The 24,178-nt window shown below is 45.6% G+C and overlaps 1 protein-coding gene across 1 annotated transcript in view; it reads right to left on the bottom strand.

Moving 5' to 3' along the window:
• The window catches only part of LOC147700935 (C-type lectin domain family 2 member B-like), a 73,562-nt gene extending 54,218 nt beyond the window's left edge, over window positions 1-19,344 (bottom strand). The window contains exons 1-3 of the mRNA XM_086929777.1: window positions 19,117-19,344; window positions 16,351-16,452; window positions 11,823-12,019 (exon numbers count right to left, since the gene is read on the bottom strand). Coding sequence (XP_086785903.1) covers window positions 11,823-12,019; window positions 16,351-16,452; window positions 19,117-19,171 — 354 coding nt within the window. The 5' untranslated portion in view covers window positions 19,172-19,344. The remainder of the gene's footprint in view (window positions 1-11,822; window positions 12,020-16,350; window positions 16,453-19,116) is intronic.
• Window positions 19,345-24,178: the final 4,834 nt, after the last annotated feature.

Genomic DNA, 24,178 nt, shown 5'->3' with positions numbered 1-24,178 from the left:
ACAAGCCTTTGTTGAGTGTATTGTCTCCTGGAGGTACCGGTAAGGGTTCTCCTAGGTTGGCGAGGCTTGCTTCTAAGCTCCAGGAGTATCAATATGACATCTCATTTGTCCCGGGTTGGCGCAATGTGCAGGCTGATTGTCTTTCTCGTCTTCCCATGGCTGATGCTAGCATTGATTTTGAGGATCTTGAGTGCCAGGATGTGAGTACTGTTGCTTATATTGATGATGTTGTGCAATTATCTGGTGGTACTTTTTCCAAGAAAGAGTGGTGTCTGGCTATGAGTAAGGATTTAGTGCTGAAGGAAGTTATTGAGATGGTTAAACTAGGTGCAAAAAGGGAGAGTTGTGTTACACCTTCCGTACGCCCTTTCATAAAGATTTTAGATGAGCTTTCATTGTATGGTGATGTAGTACTTTTAAGAGGCGATAGGTTTATTCCTCCTTTTGACTTGAGACATAATTATTATTATTGAGCCTGGCTCATGAGGGGCACCTGGGTCAGACCTTTACTCAGCGTAGGATCCAGGCTGATTTCTGGTGGCCAGGTATTGACTCACAAACGGCTTCATGGGTTGAAGATTGCCGTACTTGTAGGGAGGGGGAGAAAAGGTTAAAGGTTGCTGGCAACCATAATGTTTCTCGCATTGAGTCCACAGAATAGTGTCTGGCTTGATTTTATTGGTCCCATGGACGAGTTGCCTATGTCTTGTCGCTTTGCAATTGTAGCCATAGATGTATTTTCAAAGTGGCTAGTGGTTGAATTTGTGAAGGAGATTACGACGGATTGTACAATTTTTTTCCTCAAAAGGATGAGGGTTTTCCATCTGTACTTATAACGGATAATGGCACACAACTCACGTCCAATAAGATGAGTTTGTTTTTATTCAGTTGTGGAATTTCCCATCACCGCACCACTCTGTACAATCCACAAGGTAATGGCTTGTGTGAAAGGGTCAACAGGGTGGTTAAAGGCATAATACAAATGTCTTGTGCATCCAATTCTTTCTCTAATGAGGTTGTTCAAGAGATGGTGTGGGCGTATCGCACCACTGCCCATGGGAAAGATGAAAAGAGTCCTTTTGAGCTTATGCGCGGGAGGCGTGCAGGCACGAAACTTATTCCTTCCTGGCTTAAAAATCAACAGTCGGGAGATGATATTCCCTCATCTTCTAGTTTCAAAGCGGGTAAGTTCGCTATTGGTGATTTGGTGAAGGTTAAGTCAGGTAGAGTAACTAGAGGTCTTGCCAAATTTAGAGGTCCTTTCCGCATTAAGAAAGTGTTTCAAGACTATGTTTTGTTGGAGAATGGTGAGAAATGGAATGTGCGGAAAGTGGCTCTTTATCAGAGGTTGGCGTTCTGTTCCTCCTTTGAGTGACTGATTCGAGTGGGAAGAAGTGCATTCCCTTGCAGAACAATGGGTATATGTTTTCCTCTCCTGTGGAAGCGTGTGTTCCTTTACTTTCAAATTATTCTAATCGCAGGAGGAGGGTGGTGGTGATGCTGATGGTCATGATAATGTTGTTAATGTTGATAATCTTGTTACCGCTCGCACCAATGAACAAAGTGAGGTTGCTCAAGATCATTCTGTTTCTCGTAGTTCCAGATGCTCACGTCTTCATAGGCTTCCTCTTTATTTAAGTGATTACATATGTTAGAGTTTGATCAACATGTCTCCCTAAGGGAAGGAGGTGTGTTGTACATTGTATCTTCTTTATATGTATTGTTCGTGTCCCCTTTAAGTCCCATTCAGAATGTCTGTGTGACATTCTAAGCTGACTCGGCTGATGTGTTCCAGACGAGACAGTTGGTGTCTGGCTGGCTGGAGGTTATGACGTTGTTCTGCTTTCTACCAAATATAGCCACGTTTCCTTCATAAGTAACTTGTGTTGGTCTGCAATTTATCTACAACAAGACTCTGGGTGTGGATAAGGTTTCAAGAGCTCAGAGGTCCCGCAATATCAGGAGTCATCTTTGTAAGAAAGTTCCCCTTTGTGCATGGTTGCCCCAACTTTTTGCCAAACCGTTGATGTACTTTGTCTGATTGTGCCCTGGGTTCCTGCTAAACCGGTACCCCGAGCCTATGTTCTTTCCCTAAACTATACTGTTGCAAACCCCAATTGGCACTCTCAGGCAACATGTTAGTCCCTTGTAAAAGGTACCATAGGTACTAAGGGCACTGTAACCAGGTAAGGCCTCTAAGGGCTGCAGCACTTATTGTGTCACCCTCAGAGGCCCGTACCTTTACACAAACACACTGCCATTGCAGGCTGCACGTTTTGGTGCGGAACAAAGTGAAGAGTCAACATGGCACACATTCCTGTGTGCCATGCCTACAATCCACTGCCCTGGCCTAGGTAAGCCACCCCTCTACCTGGGTGACATACAGGTGCATGGGCCCTGTACCCCTACAGTGTGTAAGTCAATTCTTAGACATTGTAAGTGCAGTAATGCCATAAAGAGTATATGGTGCTGAGAGTTTGTAATTACGAACTCCCCAGCACCATAATGGCCTTACTGAAAACTGGGAAACATATCAGCACATTAAACCCATACTGATGCCAGTGTGGGATTTTATTTATTAAAATGCACTCAGCGGGCATCTTATAGAAGTCCCCTGAAAAACGACCTAAGGTTAGTGTCCTGGCTGAGTGGCTGCTCGCCAGCTGCCACCACATGACATGTTTCTGGACCCCTGGGTCGATAGCCTGCCACTCTCATGGTCCTGAAACACTGCACATCCTGGGACGAGGTGCCAAGCTTCCCTCCCCCAGGAACGAAGGGAAAGGTTTAAAGGATTGCCGCCTTTGTGAGCAACCCCAGCCATTTGCTGCTCCTAGCAACTAGCCCCCACTAGTTCAGACCCACACTTTGGGTGGGAGAATCTGCGGGAAAAACAAGTTAAGAGGAGATGTGTGCCCTCCTTGCCAACTACACTCCTCGGGTGGGGGAGGCGAGGTGAAGCACAACTCTCAGTCTTCGCCATCTTGAAGATGGGGGGACCCAGCCAATCAGAGAGAGGCTTATGCCCCCTCCCACTGGAGGGTGGCATGATAGGGGGTGTGCCCACCGCAGGGAAGAGACCCATTGGTCCCAACCTGTACCTACCTGTAATGCCCCTAAATTTAGTAGTTAGGGGCAACCCCGAGCCTTGCCTACTCAAACAAGAATAGAGAAGAAGAAAGACGGAAGAAACTGTGCTGAACTAAGAAAAGTTAGACACCTTTTGAGTTGGCCCCAGCCCTACCAGCCTGTCCCCACCTCGAACCTGCTCCAGAGGAATCCCGGCATGTTCTGCAGCCAGCAACCCCTGAGAACCCGGAGGACCTGTCCTGCCTTCACAGAAAAGACTGTCTCCCGTGGGCACCGGATTTTCTCACCAACGAACTCCTCGCGGTTGAAGTCTGGAACGCCAGTGTCGGGTGCTGTGGTGCAAAGTGCACTGGTGCGGCGTGCGGTGCCTTCAGGTTGCTTTGCAGGCTGCGGCAGGGTGAGGGCCATCCAGCGGCGTCGGTGAGATCAGGGCGGTGCGGAGTGATGCGGTGCAATGGCAGGCCAGAGTTATATTTACAGGCTGCTTGGGTGGGTGGCACAACCCGTGCTACAAGCCCACAAGCAGCATTTGATTTACAGGCCCTGGGCACCCACGGTGCACTGTACTAGGGACTGACTAGTAAATCAACTCAGCCAATCATGGAAACAACAAACCATAATAACAATTTGCAACAGGAGCAGTTGCACTTTAACACTGAACAGCAGTGAGAAAGTGCACAGATACAATAAGCCACCACAACTAGGAGGTCAGAAAGCAAAAAGTCTGGGGAAACATGCCAAAAGATGCCAAGTCTAACAAGTACCCTGCACTGGGATGCCCCAGTGCCGCTGTGGGTGTACCTTGGGTGCTAACTTGAAACCCCATTTGCCCTGAGCTTAAGTCCAGGAGCTTTGCTTCCACAACCTTGTGGCCTGCTCGTGAGCAGACACCAACCTGAGGCACCCTATTCCCCTACTGGATAACATTGGGTCTCAGCACTCTGCACCCGGCCACCCTAGTGCCGCTGAGGGTGCTTTAAGAGTGCATCCTTGACCCTGAGAGACCCGGAAGCCTAACCACAGAAAACTAACTCCCAAAACAAAGTACTTACCTGTTAACCGATAACTCCATTTCCTCCCGTAGGATAACATTGACAGTTTTCATGTGAAAAAGTTTAGAAGTGTAGAGTTTGAAATTCTATAAAAACATATATAGCTGTGTCTATTATCAAACCTGCTTTTACTTACTTTCATATTGGAAATGTCCCAGTGTAGTATCCAGGTATACTACACTGTGTAAGAAAAGTAACCCAATATAGCCAACACTATGAAAGTATTTACAAAGTATATGTACAGTATTTTCAATTGTTGCATTACAAATGAATAATCTGTAACCAAATTCAAGTGTATACAACTGCATTCAACTGTAATGTTTACTGCAAAGTATAAATCCACTTACCTGTACCAGGCTTGGCTTGGTTCTAGAAAATAAATACAACTTACATATCTTTATACCAAACAAATTGGTCAAGAGTTCAGTCCTGGAGTGTGTGATATCATTTCTTGCCTGAGTGTGTACAATAAATGCTTAGCACGCCCCTCTGATAAGGCCTTACTGTTCACCCACACTACCTCAAATAGAGAGTAAGGTGATATCTACTTGAACCTCTGCCTCCCACTGGGCTCTGTGCACACTATACCTCACTTTGGTATAGTATATACATAGCCAGCTTCCTACAATCTTCATCTGTGGTCAAGAGGGCACCGTCTATGACTAGTAAGTTAAGGGTCTCTGTCCTGCAGTGGGATCTAAATCCAGATTTATAGTCATTTAGATAGACAGCACTGATGTGATCTTGTAGTTCACCGTAGTCTTTTTCCAATGATTATGCCAATGAAGGGTAGTTGGTGATGGGCTAGTAGTTGGCAAGGTCATCAGGTATAATGTAGGTTTCCTTGGGACATTAGAGGGAGAGTTGGGCTTGTATTAAGAGCTTCTGGAAAGATGCATTGAGTGAGGGAGTTGTCAGTGGTGAGTAGGGGTGGGAGAGAATCACAGGAATGAACTTTGATGAAAGATGAGAGTAAAACATCATCTTCATAGTAAGTAACTTTGATGGAGTTGAGTATGTTGGACGAGATCTGTGACAGACATGGCTTTGAAAGATGATCCTTGTGGGATTCTAAAAGGGGTGAATCTAAGTGGAGAAGCAGACTTGATGGTGACATAAGCACCGCCAATCTTTATTTTTTCACTGTAGAAAAGGTTGATGGCATTGCACTGATCAAGGTTTAGGTCATGCATATATTTACCGACACCATTGATGAAAATATAAAGCAAGGCTGGAGTCAGAATGCAGCCCTGTCTGACCCCTAAATTTATTGCAAAGCGGTGTTGATTTCTCCTCTTGAGCCATGTCTAACGAATTACAATTTTATCTTATAAAAGAGTCCGATAGTGGTCACCAATTTCTCAAGGCATCCCAGGAGAGATAAAATCTTATATAGCAGATGCCATTCGACAAAGCTAACGGACATTTAAAGATCCATAAATGTCATTTACAGCCTTGAGTTCTTTATTCAGGTGCATTTGAGACCAAGGATGTCAAACTGCATTGCTTGTTCAATTTTGCCTTGGCCTTTTCTGAAGCCTGCTTGTGAAGCGGTGATGATCTCATTGTACGTGACCCAATCTTCGAGACAGGTGAGTAACAGTTTAGCGCAGATCTTGCCAATTCTTTCAAGCGGAAAAATGGCATGATGATTGGCTGGACTATTCTGTGGTCTTTTCTTTTGAGACGTATGATAATTGCTGCCCTCCATGAAGCTGTAAACTTCTCCTAAATTCAAATTGCATTATAGGCGGTCGTTAAAGGAGTACCAAGACGTAAAGATGAGGTCGAAAGATGTCATCTGGTACCCCATCAGGACCCGGGGCCTTATGTTGCTTTAGTCTATGAATAGCAATTGAATCTTTCTTCAGTAAATTCATAACAAGATTCGACAATGACTGTTAATACATGTAAACATTGGGTTTGGATACTAGAATGTCGTGTAGCGTCCTCCCCAGCCTGGGTACCTGACAATGACTAAGCCACACACAGAGCTTAATATTACACATCTTTATTCATTTGTGTGTAACGGTGTACTCAACATTCTAAAGCAAGCTTTCATTGCATCCCACCTGGACACCTATGTGTCAGCTCTATGGAGTCTGTTATTAGCCAAAAGGGTTCCGTCATAAAACACGCAAGTTAAATCTAATTAAAAACAAATACAAATCAGTGTATATGTACAATTACATCTCTTCAATCCACTTTCTTGGCACTTTATTTATTCCACCCAATCTGGTTACTGGAAGCGGTCATCTTCAGTTTCAGAGATTCCAAAGAAGGTGAAGAGGTAACAGCAATAATTTTCAGGTTCAGTCTTTCTTCACCATCTCGATCAGAAGACCGATGAATCAGATGGCGAAAGTGAGAAGAGTCTCTAGTATCAGACTTTCCAGGGTGCTGGGTAGTCATCATGTGTCCCTTGGTGGACACTATGTGGAAAGGTTAACCATCATATGGAGCATCAGATTTCCTTTTTTGCATTTGTTGATCAATCAATAGATCTCGCTTAAACTTAATGCTATTTGCATGTCGCCGCTTGTCTGCATAGGCTTTCATTTTCTGCTTGTTAACCAAATCCTACGTACGAGTTGTGTTCTCATTTCCTTCTCTTTTGTTGGTCCATTGAGGTATCTCTATTGTCATTGCTCTCCCAAACATAAAAGTCACAGGTCTGTGGTAGAGTGAGGTGTTGAACAATAGGCTTGTAGGGTGGAATTCAATATAGTTTTTAAACTGGGTCTCTGGTCATAAAACACTTAACAAGTCAGTTGGCCTGCGGCCATAAAGATGTACTCTTCTAATGCTTTATATTCAGATGGTCAAGGAAATCCGTGAATTATTGACTGTTAAAAGATGTGCAATTAGCAGACTTCAAAATGACTGGAACACCCCATGTCATAAAGATGCCATCTCACCTCTCAGTGACTCACTCATCAGTTGTGGATGAGAGGTCTTTCATTAATGGAAAACAGGAGTACACATCCACAATTACCATCAGATTAGGTTAATTATCAAGTGGACCAAACAAATCGATAGCTGTTCTCTCCCACACATGCTTATGGAGTTCTAACATGTTAAGAATATGTTGTGTAATATTTGTATTGACAGACCTTGAGTTCCTTTTCAACCCGCTCATCAAAATATGGGAACCAAACTTGGTCTTGGAGAGCTCTTTGGTGGCAACAATACTGTGTTGTCCTTCGTGAGTGCCTTCAATTGTTTCTGTTGCAGACTCTCTGGAATCAGTATTCTCGACCCTCCCAGTATAACTCCTTCCCAAGTCATGGACAGTTCATCTTTAATGTTTTTGTATTTTTAATCTTCACCTTTACTGGCTAGAGAGGTCAAGTGCATCAGCTCCATGAACAATGTGTAATGCTGTAATCACACTATCCCCAGGGGCTCCTGGGGGAGAGAACTAGAGGAGCAGGGCACTAGGAGCAGGCCAGCCTCCAACACAGAATGCGCAACATAAAATGGGGCCGCTCCCAGAATAGTGACCTCAGTGAAGGGTACTTAGTTTGTGGATGTGGGCATCTCACAAAATGTGACGGACTGGTCTCACACACCACCTGGTGTCATGCTTCATCATTTACTAGTCCTCGCCCTCCAGAAACTCTGTTTGGTGGTGGGCGGGCATACACCTGACGACAGGGATGCACTTCTAAACTAAGTGGGGGCCCTTGGAGAGTGAGTAAGATTTAAAAACCTTTATAGTTACCCAATTAATTTTAATGTGACAGGCAACTATATGGTATTAAAAACAAGTGAACGGTGCAATAGGAAAATTACTGTCCCCTCACTGTTGTAGGTGCGGTCAACATGTTTCTGCTGTGTGGTCCTAAAGGGTTCATGGCATTCATCATGACCTAAGCGTAAAGTGAAATGTAGGGCTCCGTTATTACTAACCTTGTGGTGATAAGAAGCCACTGGGTGGGGTGACCTGTGTCACACTCCACTAAGAAAGAGGCTCACTTTGAGACCTAGAAAACAAATTAAATTATCAAAATACACTAAGGCCCCTAAGAAGTCACCTAGCAAATTTGTCAACCTACCACATGCACAATTCATTAATAGTGAGTGCCTAAATGTGTAACACGTGACGTTCATCTGTGCACAATCAAGAGTCATATTACTTGGAAGCTTAATTTATCTTACCCTAGGACATGAAACGAATTGTACCATGGGAGGAGGGAAAAGAGTAGACATCTGTAGTCAAACACTAGATGGAAAAAGGATAAAAACACAGAAAGTTGCAAACATAAAGTTAAGATTTCTTTTGCACAACAAAAAGAGCCCAAAAGTGCTCTTTTCCCAGGCATTCGTTTCAGTCATCCACTTACTACGTCAAGGCACGACTCCCGTAGGTGCACCTATGCATGTGCCTCTCACCTCCCTGACGTTAAATGACTGAGTTGAGAGCGTGGTCTTTAAAGTGCTCAAAAGTGGGCGGGTCGATCTAATTGGTTGTATAATTAAATAAGTGCTTTCCAGGTGTCCCAAAACGCACTGATACATGTGTCTGTGGAAAAGCCTGACCTGCTCCCAGCCGGGTTGAAAAGCTGTTGCATACCTAATTCGCAAGGTTCCGGTGTCCCTACGAGCCTTGCAATCAGTGAGGCAGTGAGGCGCCTTATCACGGGTGTGTCCTATAACTGCAAATTAGGACGCGATCTGCTGGGCGGGGGCAGGGTGGTCCCCACGTGGGTTCTACTGGGCGGAAGAGCCATAACTTCTCTTGCGAGGGCTTGGCCATCCGTCATGCGGAACCCAGCCGTGGAAAAGACCACGTGGGTTGACTGGGAGGGTGCACCTAAGAAATGAAACAGAGCGGCTCAGCCTATAGCCTGAGGATGTCTTTAGTCACGTGAGCACCAAACATTCAGTGATTTCTATAATGTTAATGTACTGGCTATCGAACAGAGGGGAAGTGACTGTCATTATCAGCAGTGGATCAATGTTAATAAGATCTTGCGAAGATTTAAAAGTGAAGGATATCACAATTGCAAGAAAGGGCCACTCAGTGGTGTGTTGGGAGAGAGGCTTCCAATTGTTCTATACTGCAGAACATGGTTAACTATTGTTATAATAACCCAATGTGCTATATGTTAAAACAGGAGTTTAGTTAAGATGGGGTTGTGTCGTACCATATTCGCACAGGTCTAACGGTCAGTGGTATGTAAACCAGAACTCCTACTAGTTCTACACAACGAACTAGATGGTTTACCTTATGTCATGGGGACTCATTATGCCATAGGTAAATGTACGAAGTTACTATTATAAACATTGTACACCGATACAGCTGACAACGGTGTCTCTAGTAACATAGACAGAAAGATCCTTGTAGACTGTGTGATGTTCCCATAGCTGTAAAAAAGGTTTTTTTTTAGCGTGCCATCTGCAACCAAGGGATCTCATCGTTGAGACCTGTTTCCCATGTTCTGAGGCGGTAAGCCCACCTCTGTTCTCCGACATGTAAGGGTTTGGTCATGTCGGTTTTGTGTTTCTTCATCACCTCCAGAACCATCCATCTCAACTCAGTGTCCATATGGTTTTGTTCTAGGAAATGGCAGGTGAGTTTTGTATTAGTTTTCTTGCATTGGATGTGTAATTATATCTTTCAACTTTAGCCAGTCACTATCATGACTTAAAGCAGTGATGATCTGGGCTAAAGATATAGCAGCTGGTGTATTTGATTTTACAATGAAATTAATGTAGGCTTCAGCCATCTTGGATGGAGTACACTGACCTTGAATAGGCACTCTGGAAAAATTGTCAGCATGGTTGTGATCCTTCGCTGGATGATGCACAATGGTAAAACTGTATTCTTGTAATCGTAGTCCCCACCGTTCAATGTGAGGAGGCATCTTGGCTTTTGGGTTGTCAAAGATAGTTAGTAAAGCTTGATGATCAGTTACAAGTGTAAAAAGGCTTTCCTCACAGGAATACATTGAAATGTTCACACGCCCATACCACAGCTAAAATTTCTCAGGTTGTTTAAGCATGTTTTGTCTGGGACAAAGATCTACTGGCATATGCCACTATATGCCTTTGTGTATTTTGGCGTTCACTGTGCTGTAAAGGCCCGTGCCTAACCCGACTGGGCTAGCATCAAAAACAACCTCTGTCTGAAAGTTTGGATTGAAATAGGCCATTTCAGCGGCAGTTTCAATGGCTTGCTTGGTCTTCTTCAAACTTCTCTTACATGCTTGTGACCACTTGAATGAAACGTTTTTTTGTTAACTTGTCCCAGTTTCCAGATTTACTAGTATATAAATTGATCAGACTCCCAATTCCCAGTGCAACAGGTGCGTTGAGCAAGATAATCAAAAGGTATACATCCATCCAAGGGGCACAGTTTGTTCCTTAAAATAAAGGTGATGATTTGGATCCGCTCTTCGATTTACTAAATAATGGAACAGCCAGGTGAACCAAGATGCTTCCTGCAACTTCTTGAAGAACTTAGAGATCCAATAGTGAGGCATCGGGTCTGGTTTGAAAGACCCCACACACCAAAATGATGAGATGCTAGAGTCCAGGCTGACTGGGTCTCCGTTGTGGCAAGGAGTCGAAGCGAAGCGTACTAATGCATTTATCCAGTGCCTGAAGTTGTGCACAACAATCGGATGAATGCCTAGGTGGGAAATAAGCATTGGGTATGTCTAAATTCCAGAGTTGATGAGAAATTCGCAGCAGCTGGATATAATTTCTAACTTGGGAGTCAGTCTGATTAGCTATGACTAGGCTGACAGATACCAAGATCATTAGACCTTCTTTTGGGCTCTTTTTTTTATCCCAGAACAAAGAGTGAAACCCGCAATGTAGTGAAGAAGTGCGGCTCACTGGTTAGAGGCGGCAGACCCGTAAGCAGAGGACGGCCCGGAACCAGGGTTCGATTCCCGACGCGGCAGGGTCGTGGACCAGGGTCAGCAGACTCGATAATTCTCGCCTCGGTGCCTACTCTAGTCAGGGACCACACTCGGCAACTCTGGGCATTAGCTTGCCTCATCTTCACAACGGCCCCCCCAGACCGCCGGGGATGCTTGGTCACACCTTAGAGATACCCATCAGGGACCATCTCTCAGGGTGAGCCAGGACGGGTTCCCCAGCGGTCGAAGCGCGGAGATACTCCTCTGGGAGTCGATTCTAGCGCTATATAAACCCACAATTAAATTAAAAAATCACAAGGGAAATGGTGACACGCTTAAAATATAAGTTCTTATTTTCTGGAGCTGAACATTATCTTCCACAAAAACAAGTTTCATACACCCGTCAGAATCCTCTATTTTCCTAGTACACCCCAACTTAATATATTTTTTAATTGTGTATCACTTTTTCAGTTTGTTCTATAACCCTAGTATGAAATATCGTAGGTTATATGTCACTAGTATAACAACAAAAAGAACATTTGTATGTGATATGTTACGTGTACTTGCACAAGATTGATGTCAGTGAAGAGTCTTAAAGGCTGCATACAATCTGGGGCCAGTGCATGCTTTTTACAGCCAGAACCAACAACGATGCAGGTGTTGGAAGAGTGGAGCAATATTTATCGGCCATCACTGGTTTTTCAGGTCGCCCAGAGAGTATGAAACAAGGGTGCATCAGTATGCAGGGTTATCAGAAAAAGGGGGGTCACAGCGGACAGTGAGATTGCTGGATTTTTACAGCTCTTACCAGATCATCTTGGTCTTCAATGACAGCCAGGGAAGAATGAAGAGAAGTGCAGTAGTCATTGGCCGTGGTCCAGTTTCCTTCAACAACAGAGATATTGAAACACTTCTTGTGGTACCTGATCCAGCCATCACCACAAGAGGACACTATTACTCCATCCTTCGAATCGGTTTGCTGATCTGAATTTGTTTTTGAAGGCACTAAATAATAATAATATTAATAAGTAATAGTGAAATGTCAGATTCATTTGTAAAAAAAAAAACAAAAAACATGGTGTTCAATGATCACTACTACTAAACTATTACACTGAGCAAGACACAAGGCTTCTAATCCTGAGTTTTCATTAAAGGAGCCAAGCTTTGGTACAAATCCACATATAATATATGCACTTATGCTTTTACACTAAAAATCATCTACTGGTGCGACATAAATGACTATTTTAGCCACATAGTTATTTCTAGGCTGATAAACTTTGTGGGTGATACAAAATATATCCCTTCTAAAAGAAAATCCAAGATAGAAAACGGATTTAATAGTCTCTAGTGATATGCTGAAATCTTCAAACTTTGTAACAGTTGCAAGAAAGGTAAGAAAATCAGCCGCCAAGCTGTTGCACGCGCCACTTGAATTTTTCAGGCAATTTTTTCACTGGACAGGCGTTGTCAACAACTGACACAAAAATGCATTGTGCACGAAAACATAGTGCTAAATGACGTATTTGCAATTTGTGTATATATGCATAATTTCCCCAGAATTTTGATAATTACGACTTATCAAATTGCAAAGGCCCCTGTATAAACAGGAATGCAGAGTGCACACCAATCTACAGGAAGACTGCTTTTTGTGATTTAGTGAAAATCCACTCTGCAGTGTTTGTCAAATTAAGGTTCAAATTATGTATATTTCACACCACAGCACCATTTATTTCCATCCTTACTGGATGTTCCCGTTGGGGGGCATTAAGTCTTATTGCCTATTCCTCTTGTCCATGAGCTTGTTCTGCAAAAGAGCCCTCCCCCACCAGATAGAGGTGTCTTTCTGCTTTTTGAAGTGAGTGGTCTAATTCAACACATTCAGCCGAGAGGTCTTGGCATATGGAGGTAAGATCTTTTATGAACTTTTGGAGGAGTGTTTGAATGTCACCTGGAAATCCACTGATTTGTGGAGCCTTTTGCTGCTGGAGTCACCCGGTGAGAGCTGGGCCGGGGGTCATCCCCTTTGTTAGGTTTCAACAAGTCCTTAACAGGAGCAGATTTCACCCTGTTTCCAGCCATTGTGAAAGTGGTTCTAAGGTTGCCTTTGGTTTCTGCCTGATATTTTGGTTGTCACTAAATGAGTGTAGGCACTGGAGGAGACACACGCCCCGCTGCCGTCGCTAGGAAGGAGCTTCAACAAGTCACTGGATGGGTTTCAGGCTAGTGTGATCCCTCCAGTGCTGTAGTAACCAGTCATAGTTGAGATTTCTACCAAACAGCAATGTCCAACCAGCGCTGCTGCTCCCCACACTAAGTCACAGCAGTGGCCTTCACACCCACGAGTATCCTATCCATACTGAAAACCACTAGGGAGTGCAACGCTGGTGTGGCCGCTAGTAGGTGCTCCCTCCAAGGCCAATGGAAAGAGCCCCATGGGGTAATGTTCAGCAGCGGCTGTCACCCTTGTCGAGTGGCTGTCTTATAGAAAATCATTCCCCCACCTGGCTGCAATTTTGAACGTCCTACGATAGGGGATCTCAAATGTTGCTTTCTCCCTCCAGCTTGCCAGCTGAGTTCCCTGCTGACCCACTTGCAGTTGCATCTCCATTTCAGGTTCTGAGGATTGCTGGGGCAGACCTCGCTATTCTCTGGTTTGTGGGCCCGCAGTCTGGTCATGCACCAGAATCAGGCTATGGTGAAGTTGGGATGGGTACCGCTCTCCCTTCTTGCTCCATCTCCCACCAGGCGGCTGCTCCAGAGGGCCCTCCGTAGTGGCCCCTATCCATGTCCTCCCACATCTGGCATGCAGATTGCTTCTCCTTCCTGACCCACCTGCTCACTGGGTTAAAAGTTCCCATCTGACCTCAGGAGTTGCCAATGTAGGGCTCCTCTGACTGAATCATACATTTTGGCTGGATGACTCATCACGGTGGCCATTTTAGATTTGCAGACCTTACGCACGCTGGACAAGCCAGTTGGTGTTGCAGGCTGGTGTGGGCTTAAAACACATTTTTAGTGATACCACCATTGATTCCTGTTTTTAAAGTTTCTCTGCTGACAATTTGGGTTTCATGCCAACTCTGAAAGCATCACAAAACGGTTGTGACGTGGTTGTGGAGCTCAGCAGAGATATATCTTTGCAGGTCTTCAGCCTAGCAACGCCCGCCGACACCATCATGTTTTAACAGAAAAATGCTGCAAATGACACACTTCTCATTCAGCACATTGTTTCAGCTGGGTAAATCAAGGAGAAGGTGGCCTGGCTCCCAGCAATAGAAAGATCATGATGTGTAGATATAGAAAATATATGGTTTTGGTAGATTTAGATACAGGCCAAAGGTGATAAAGACTGGTAGCCTAAAGCAGAATTTCGCTTTCATGTGCTTTCCAAATTTCCAAGATGCACTGCACCAAATGTATTGCTTGTGGGCACCCTAAAGCAACAGAAATACCATACATGACAGGTAGGCCCATGGTCAGGAGACACAAAAGAGCAAAGCTGGGTTCAAAATAACTGTGTGATCGATTTAAACCACTGCAACATATCTTAAACGAAATCACACATCATTCTGCAGCCTGAGAACAGATAGTAAAAGAAGGTTAGTAAGATGGTTAAGAAATACATGAATAAATAACTTTACAACAAAATTATATAGACAGGTGTTCAGTCTCTATCATTTAGGTAAAAAATAACAAATTGTTAAAAGTAGATTCAATAGGCATAGCATACCAATTATATCTGTGCTTTGCACAGAAATTTAACAAAACTCTCAACAGGTTTCAGATCGCCTCTATTTCAAGATGCTTAAACTGCAACTTTACATCTCCACACACCCATGGGATTATAAACAGGTCTCAAAATACTTCTACAGAGATGGTCTAGGCGGTGACAGTTACATAAACTAGAATTCAGCGATTCTATCCAGTTACAACAGCGTAACTCCTACACCCCAGGTTCGGTACAAACGGATCTGAACCGAGGAACAAGAAATGCCCCAGAGGAACAAAGTGGGGAACAAAACCCTTGCCATGGATGCATTTCTGTGTGGTAGAAACAGGAGGAAAACCCATGTTTTTTGAAAAAAAGTGTTACAAATCTGACAAACGTCGTATTCAATGTGTTCTACCGGCCAACCAGAGAAAGCAAGAGAGATCTGAATGCAACCAATACATTGCTTAGTTTGAAAGTAATTTTTTTACAGTCCAAATTTGATATCCGTTATCAAATGAACAGCTTATCATCGACAGCAATTCTGCCACAATTGAGTAATTGGTGCTAAAGTTACATCATTTAATGTGCAGAATAGATTCCCTAGGAAAACCCCATATTGGTATTGCCGGGCTCCAGACATTCCGGGCAGCAGTTTCAGTAGCGGCAGGCAACATTAAAATATGGTAGGGCAATGCCCAAAAAAACTCACCATATAGATGTTGCGTTTGTTGGCCTCATGGTCTGGTCGCTGTTGCTCTCTTCTCCTGGTGCTCCCCTCAGGGGGAAAGGGAGGGACTTCCTCCTTTGTGCCACGCGAATCCAAACACTCAGGATTGGCTGGAGCAGGCTAACCCAGTGCTCATTTGGAAGCTGGAGCCCTGCGGCTGCAATCCCTCGCCTTTTTGTCAGCCCTGGGATTGAACGCTCTGACGTGCGCAGGTCAGATTGGCCGGCTTTAGTCAGAAGGCCAATCTGATATGTGCACTGGCAGGGATCAGAAGTAATAGTGCAATTGCACGAATCAGCCCCGCCCCTGCCCTCGCTCTGTAGCAGCGCGAACATGTGATACATAATAAAATGGTATTTATTACCATTTTATGAATGCGTGTGCCTGCTGCGCTGACAGCAGGCGGGGCGACACTCCACGAGTGTTGGTGTAATTCTTACAAACGTGTTAACAAACCGCGAGCCCCATCATACACCTATAGTCGGCAAAGCAGCTAATGGAAGTGGTTTACAGAACTGTAGGGTGTCTCCACCTCCGAGTGCCCTTACCTGATAGCAGGATATGCATGCATGTTAACGCTGATTGTCTGTTTTTCTCCCTCTTTAAAAAAAAAATGTTTTTCTTTTTTTTTAAAGTCATACCCTTAAGAGAATTTTACTCTGATCATCGCGTGAAAAATCAGACTGTTTTTCTTTATGAATGAGCACCTCTAAGAGCAGACCTCAGCCTAGCGAGTTGTCCAATTTTAACTTTAGTTTCCACGCCACACCTTAATTATTTCTCCGCAGTAAAAGCATAGGAACCATCTGTCAGCTCTCATCATAGGTTTATGTCATTTCTGATACCTGTGCATGTTATGTTCATGGGTCTGCTAGTATAAAAGGAATATAAACTCACCTGCAAAGTAAATAACCAATATGAGGCCGACCGCCAAGCAGAAGCAGACTACAATGACGGCAGGGAAGACACATTTTTTCGAAAGGCTGCGTACAGGCCAACCTAAAAAAAAAAAAAAAAAAACTTCAAGTACAATCTGGCTGTGAAGACAAAAAAGCAGCATCGAACAGAGTTCATATTTAACACGAGCGCATAAACGTCAATAGGTCCGCCATTTTTAGCATCTGAAATTGCTTCTTTTTTGATAGTCACGTGAGTGGGTGACAGAAAGGAACCCACCCATGGCAAGATGCATGAATTGATGAATAACTGAATTCATGGAAAATGGGTATTTGAGTGCACAAGTGGCCAAAAAGGTGAGATTGTGGACTGACAGGTGGCTGGGTAGCAGCTGAGAGAAACACACGAACATAAGTTACAGAAAGCTTTAGTAGAACCCCCGGATGTGACGCACCATTGCAGACAAGTTCGAAGAACAAACCAAGGACCCCTAAAAATGAGGCTGAAACAAGTCCATCCAGACAACAAAGACAAATTACTATAACATCATGCGCGCTCTTTGAACTTTCGAGAGTACAGCGACAGGACAGGGCTTCAGAGCTGACTGCCCAGAACAACAGTTTGATTCCACACTATTGGTAGGTGCCCCACTGCCGAGAATGTGCACTGTCGCTGCTGTGAGAAGTGGGGACCCCTGGCTCCCCATCTGTGGCTCAGGAGTCGCGCATCGTCAGCTTTGCCTCCTACGAAGGCCCCGGGCCCCATCAGGAGGTGTTGGGGGCCGCAGTCTGAGGAAGGAGGTGGGGGGGGGGGGTTGATGGCGCAGAGGTCACGCAGGCGACAAACAAGCTCTATTTCACCTCCGCCTTTTAACGAGAATCGTAAGGTTTTGTACGAAAAACAACCCTCGGTAAAGGCAGGAATCACTATAACATGGCACACAGACTTCTCTAGGGAGATATTAAAACGAAAAATGCGGATAAACAAACACCTTTGTATATGCTTGATAATAATTAGATATAACAAGTGTGTAAACTGCGTTTTACCTTGTTTCAATCTTTAATAAGGGTAAGACACTGAAATTAAAGAAGTTGGAAAGAGCCCCGTGAATTGTCGCTTAGTTCGCCCAGGAGTAGGTTACCCAAAAATCGAATTTATTTTCCACTTAATCAAAGAGCCCAAGTTAAGTTTGAATGGGTCTTGTCTGCTTCCCTAACGAGTTACAAAGTGTATCTACTGTTGTTCAACGTGAGAGGGGCGGAGGGGCTTCTTTTGTAGTCTGGTGCCGGTGTAAAGTGCTCACATTGGTTACACTTCGCGCTATATTAAAAATGCAATCAAAAGAAACGGGAAAAAAATCAAAAGAAACGGAAAGAAAGTTCTGGGCTCTGGTTCCGTCGGCAAAGACTGGATCAAGGCTTAAACCCCTTTTATTTCTCTATTTTGGTGCAAACTGCGCAGGTGTTCCTCAGGGTCGTTCGGATGTTTTGTGTTTTTATTCCACTCCCCCACTGAGAATTCTCTCTTCGAGAGATGTCGTCGACTGTAAAGCCACGTCACAAACAGAATACAATGTTCATTTCATAATTATAGATTTGTTTAGGAGGGGGGGGGGGCAAAAGCTGGTACCGTCTAACCCCGACTACCGCCAAAAAGCGGAAAACGTATTTGGTGTCTGAATCCAGACCTCATACTCTGGTATTTACCACATAATTCTGAATGTAACGCTTTCGACACAATTTGCCACATAACAAATCACAGGTGTACCTAAAATGTTTCTAGTTCAAATAAACGAATTCATTTGTGTTTTTGCCGTGGTGTAGGCAACCCTCTTGCATAATGTATATTGTTTGGAGCCTCGACAATGACGCAGCTACGCTGAATGGTTTGAGGGCGCTCATTATCAGTACATTCAAATTCCAATGAGAAACATAAAACATGTCCCAGTCCCCTTTATATGTGGGCGTTTATATCTCTGGATTTTGGGTACAAAAAACCCCCGTCTGCCTTGTTTTGTTTAATGAAACGCAGACGTGGTCACTGAACGAGGCGCATTGAAGCGTCTACGCGTTGTCCACAGTGACAGCGCTAGCTTTCTTTATGGTGCACAGAAGGTGCACACGCCCTCTCACCGCCTTCCTGAACCCATAGATAAAATAGTAATTCCCATTCCTCGTAACCAGTGCACGCTTTAACACTGAAGTTAAACATTATTTGCCGTTTTCTGAGCGCAAACTGCACCCGAAGGCACTGGAGCGCGTCACAGGAGCACCAGTCTCCTTACATGATGTCACGTGAATGTACATGTTTTTTTTTTGTAAAGGGGAGCGGGGGCGGAGGGTAAAGGGATTTGGCCACACCCCCACTGCTTTGAGCCTCCGCTGAGAGCCGAACTTGGGAGAAAGTTCAGAGGGAGAAAAGAATATGTGAGAGTGAGACACAGGTCTTTAAAAGACCAGAATGTTGATTAGGCCTTGCAGTTGTTTCACCCCTGTAGCTCCACTCTGCCTACTGATTAAAGGTTCAGCCTCCCTACGTTTTTTCTTAGCACCCCCCCCCCCCCCGAAATTTGGCTCTAGTTGCGCCTCTGATCTGGGACGACCCCCCCCTTGGTGGGGGGAGGCCACTGGGGGTATACTGGGGGTATTAGGGAGATGAATAAGAAGGGGGTCTCCACTGTAACCCCCCCCCCCCCCCCCCCCCCCCCCATCCACCGCCCCATTACTTGCAGCTGGACAGGAGTGGCGAGTGCAGACCGGTGCTTACCGCCGTCTCTCTCCACGTCTGCTCCGGTGCTGCCCGGGTCCTGGCACGAGGCCATCTCCTCGCCTGGGTCAGGGTGGATCTGGGTGCTTCCTCCGCGATCCGCCTCACATCCTCCGGTCCTTGCACCCACGGCAGCGAACTGCGCGGATCGGGACGATGAGCAGAAAGGCCAGATCTACGATGAATGCTCAGTGATGTCTACCGCCGGTGACACTCCCCCTTCTCAGCGGGCGCATGCCTGGCGGGACGGCCTGCCCAGAGGGGCCGTGCCAGTGTGAGCAGTAAACAGCCCTGCACATTGTGAAAACAGCTCTCAAACGGGCATGGCGAGCGTGCCTGAGCACTACAAGCGGTCACTAGGGGGGTGCGACCGCATCGGGTGACACCATCACGTGGGGTGACACCCTGAGCCTCTCGAAGGCTTCGAGAGGCTCAGGTTGTAGTTGTATGAATCTATCTGAGGAGAAAGTGGCAGCAAGGAAGCAATGGCGAAGCCGACAGAGCGGCGGCAGACAGGGAAGTAATAAACCGACGAGTAATTCGAAGAAAGAAAGAGAAATTAAAATCATGGCGAAAGATGTGAGCCAAGGAAGAAGGGAAGCGCGCAAACATACAGACCGGCAAGGGGGACACATTCAGGAGCTATAGACCCGAAGACAGGTCTGGGGGGTGGGAAGAAACGAAAAGCGACTAGAGCTAAGAGTATATGTTTGGAGAGTGACAGTAAAAACTTTCAGAGAGCCAGTTTGCAACATATATACAAAAAATAGTAATGCATGCATTCTCACTTTTTTAACTTTGAAACAGTTTGTTACGCCCTGCCACTTTTAAATCTCACCAGCCACCACTGAGGCGCGCGCTGCCGTCCAGCCAATTACAAAGCTAATGGAAGTGGGCATTCAAAATCCGGGCCTCGCCAGCACAGTGCAGCAACCCAGAGCTCAAACCCAACTGAAATAAATTAATAAAAAAATGTACGCAATATCAGGGGGGGGGGGGGGCGGCATAGCAATGCAACTTAACTTAACATAACGGCAGCTTTGGATCTCTGCGCCTTTGTGTGCCAATGGCTCATTACTAAGTAATGGGACTGAAATAATATATATATATGTATAAATATATTTACACACACATGGTTTTTGTGACTTGTTATTGTGGACTTCGGACACACATACGGATCTGGCATTGCACGTATGAAATTTTGTTGTAATTATTCAGTAATATACCCTCACCAATCGACATAAGACGCTAGGTAAAAAAAAAAGTAAAGACATCCAAGAATACATACACAAAGGGACAGGATCGAACCCTTCTGTCCTGGTATGTAAGTATAATGTAAATATTTAGTAATATAAACACGTCGAAAGAAGACAGCTTGTGCAGTCTGGTACACTTAACCTAAAATTGCATTATGCACTAAAAAAGTTTGGGAACACTGCACCAGATTTACGAAAAACTGATCCCAAGATGCTGACCGCAAACTGCGACCACTATTTTTGCAAGCAGTAAATAGTGAGAACCAACATATGTGCTCATTGCTTCGGTTCATACAGTTCTGAATCATTGTGGGTCGCAGCCGGACCTCCCTTGAGAATATTTATGAGGCACGTTGCAAATTGTAACTCGCTACAATTGGAGGCCATCGCATGGATTATGACCTGCTTGAGTCAGGATTTGCTCCTGAATAAAGCATTACATTTTTTTAATGCAGACTATTTTAATTGAAGGAAAGCGCCTGCATTGACAAAAAAAGTAAAAAAAAAAAAATCTAACGAGTAGTCATTGGTTTCCTGGATCACTGCCTACTCTTTAACAAATAGTTTTTTTCCATTCGCAAAGGGTCCCAGTGGTGTAACACAGGCCCCTGTGGCGCCTGCGGTGTGGCCCCCCACTTAGTTCATGCCCCCCCACTCAGCACAGTACTCTGCCCAGAGAGCTCATTGATGAATCTGGAGGGGGCCCCTCCACGTTCCTAGCAGGGGGAGGTCTCATCAAGTGTTAGGCCAGTGAAGCCCTATTAACTTGTGCAAACAAATAACCACTTCCTGCGAGGCGTTAACAGATTTGCAAAGTTTTGCAACCAAAAATGATATACGAGATACTGATTCGGTATCAAATCTGCATCTTTTAGGAATACCATTTGAGGAGTTGGAAACATTTTTTGACTAAAAAAAATGGGATTTGTGCGGAGGAAAAAGCAAATGGCAAATTTGCCAACGTTAAAATGCTTAATACATCCGCCCCCTAGTTCCAAGTAGACCCGGCCCACTTAGACCACTCTGCTGAACTCTTATTGAGAGTCCTGCACTAACTGCAGCTTGTGCATTATCCATCTCAGCTCTCTTGGAATGTGTGCTATTGGGACTGAAAGCACTGATGTTCAAGTTACAAACTAAATGCTCACATAATCTCTCTCCACTCCCTTTTCAGCCTCCCACTCTCTCACCTTTCGTTTTCAGCATCTGATCCCTCCCACCCTTGCCACTCACTGAGGCTGGTGATGCTAGAGTGCCCTTAAGTCCAGGGCTTTAAATCGCATGAAAAACGGGGGAGGGAGTGTCTCCCAAAGGGGCGTGGCCCATGTAATTAAGGGCATCGCTGCAAAACACCTAGGATAAAATCTGTGCTTAGCATTGTGGCCCCCCAACTAGTATTTTACAGCTTCTGTCATTGTATCCACATACTGAACACAACAGCATTACACCTACAAGAAGTCAGGACTATTGGCTTTGTCAATGGTTATTAGTTGCATAAGATAAATAAACCAATTTCGGCTTCGTTGTATATAATAATTGTAGGAGAGTAGGGTCTGCAATCCTATGATCACCCAGATTTTTTTGCTTTTGTTTCACTGGTTTACGACTTTCTCTGGCTGTGGGCCTGCCAATCAGACCCACAGCCTAGCTGTTCTCTCACTAAATTGACATGTGTACCTTAGGTGCATTATCCAATTGGTACTGGGCCACCTTATCAGACCCTGTAACTCAAGGCATAGGTGTACCCAGGGCCTACCAGAGGCTGAAGCATGTATTATGCCACCCCTGGATGGCCATCTAAATCTGACACAACTGGCTGCACGACAGCTGGGGCAAGGTGGTGTAATCACCCTTTGCTTTAGATATAGTATACCTATATCTAACCCTAAAAATGGACACACAGATTCCTATCAGTCACTCCTATGGCAGGCCTTGACAATCCTGAAGGCAGAGTGCTTGGAATCGTGTGAGATGGTGCTCTGGCATGAGCTGAGCCTGTCTGCAGCTTGCGGAACCAAGTCCTAATAGCTGTTCCATGATAACGCATACCATATACTCTTAAGTGCATTATAATCCTCGCGGTTAAATGCTATCTTTGGTATTGCTTTATCAAAACATGTCGAATTGGAATACTAACCCCTCGCCAATACTGGCGACGGGGTTAGCATTCCACCCTTCTAGAGGGACACGACATGTATGTAACTGTGAACCCCGTTTAAAGTTAACTCAAGCCTCAGCTCCACAAAATGGATGCTGCCACCACAGACACGAGTCTGACCTCCTGCTGCTGGGAGTCCTTCCAGCGAGGAGTGCTTGGACAAAGGGTTTCCTGTCAGGGGCGGTGCTAGCACCATCCCAGACAGGGTTTTGTGTATCCTGGGTAGGCAGGGCTTTACAGGAAGGTGACTGCAAGTGGCACCCCGGTGCTCACTGTGCATAGAACCAGCGGCTAGAACCAGTTCCAGGGGCACACCAGCCCCTGGCCTGGGGAAAGTCCGGCACGGGAGAGGGGTGTAACCACCGCCCTATCTGGTCCCACCCCTAGGGCCGGACCTAATCGCGTACCCACCCCTTTCTTTAGGATAAAGGCAGGAGCGGGGACCCTTCCAAATTAGATCATCTTTGAATCAAGAACTACTTTCTACGAAAGGAAACTCAAGACTCTTCTCAAGATTTCTCCCTTGTGGCTAAGGAGTAGTCACCCTGCACCCGCAGGCACCATCTACGAACTCTGCGGTTTGCTACACGTCCTTCCTCAGGAATCCGACCGACCAGCACGACGAGACCCGGCTTCCCTGGCACCTCTGACTTCTACCTACCTCTACAGCTAAGCTGAGAACCGTAGGTGCGACGAGACCTCGAGGGACCGGCCATCATCAGAACTGCACGACTTCAATCCAGCACAACCGCCGAGGGATCCTCTGGTGAGTGCTTTGGGGTCCGAGAAGCCCCGACCCTGAGCAGCTCCAGCACTGAAGTCCAGCACCCCAGCATCTCCACGATCTGCGTAGGGCCCTTCTGCTTTTTGCTGCTCACCGCGTTGTTTGGCTACTAGCCCGCTGGCTTGTGGCCTTCTTAACGATTGCCGACGACATCACTGCTGCTGGTCTGGTTGCTCCAGACTGGCCCTTGCTCCCTTCCAAAAGAGGAGCACCCCGGACCCTCCTGGTCCACTCCAGACGCCATTTTAGGTCCACCGCATGGGCTTGAATTTGCCAAGACTTGTTGCCCCAATCCTGGGTCCAGCGACGTCGACAGCATAATCCATCGTGGGCAGCTCGCACCTCCATCCTGGTTGCCGACAACGCCTCCTGGTCCGTGAGACTGCCGAGCCCAGCGTCGCCCACTCACCTAGTCGAGGTGACTACCATCCGGTGCCCTCCTGGTGCCACCTGACTACTGGCTAGTAGTCACGAACTTGGTCCCCTCTGCTTTCAGGTGTCATCCATCTTCGATCCAGGCTTGGATCACTCGAACAATCTTCACTGGTCGCCTGCCAGCAACTTCTTTCTTCAGGCTCGTGGTTCGTCTACGAGGATTCCCAACGTCTTTTGAGACCTATGCAGCTGCAGCCCCTGGGCTAGGTAACTTCGGCATTTCGGTGCCCCAGCATAGCCTCACTATCCAAGGGTCAGGATCCACTGTCGTTTTCGATCTACCTAGTCGGGTTCGCCCGGGAACACTAACTTTGCCTTTACTAGCCTCCATAGACTTTGTCCCGCATCCCGCGTGAGAGTGCACACTCTGCACCCGAGTCCCCTAGGCCTCCTATTAGTAATCTGAAGGTTCAGTAGTCAAGTCCTAGC

Source organism: Lissotriton vulgaris, chromosome 7, assembly GCF_964263255.1.
Source record: "Lissotriton vulgaris chromosome 7, aLisVul1.2, whole genome shotgun sequence".
NCBI lineage: Eukaryota > Metazoa > Chordata > Amphibia > Caudata > Salamandridae > Lissotriton > Lissotriton vulgaris.
This window is presented reverse-complemented; position numbering and strand designations above follow the sequence as displayed.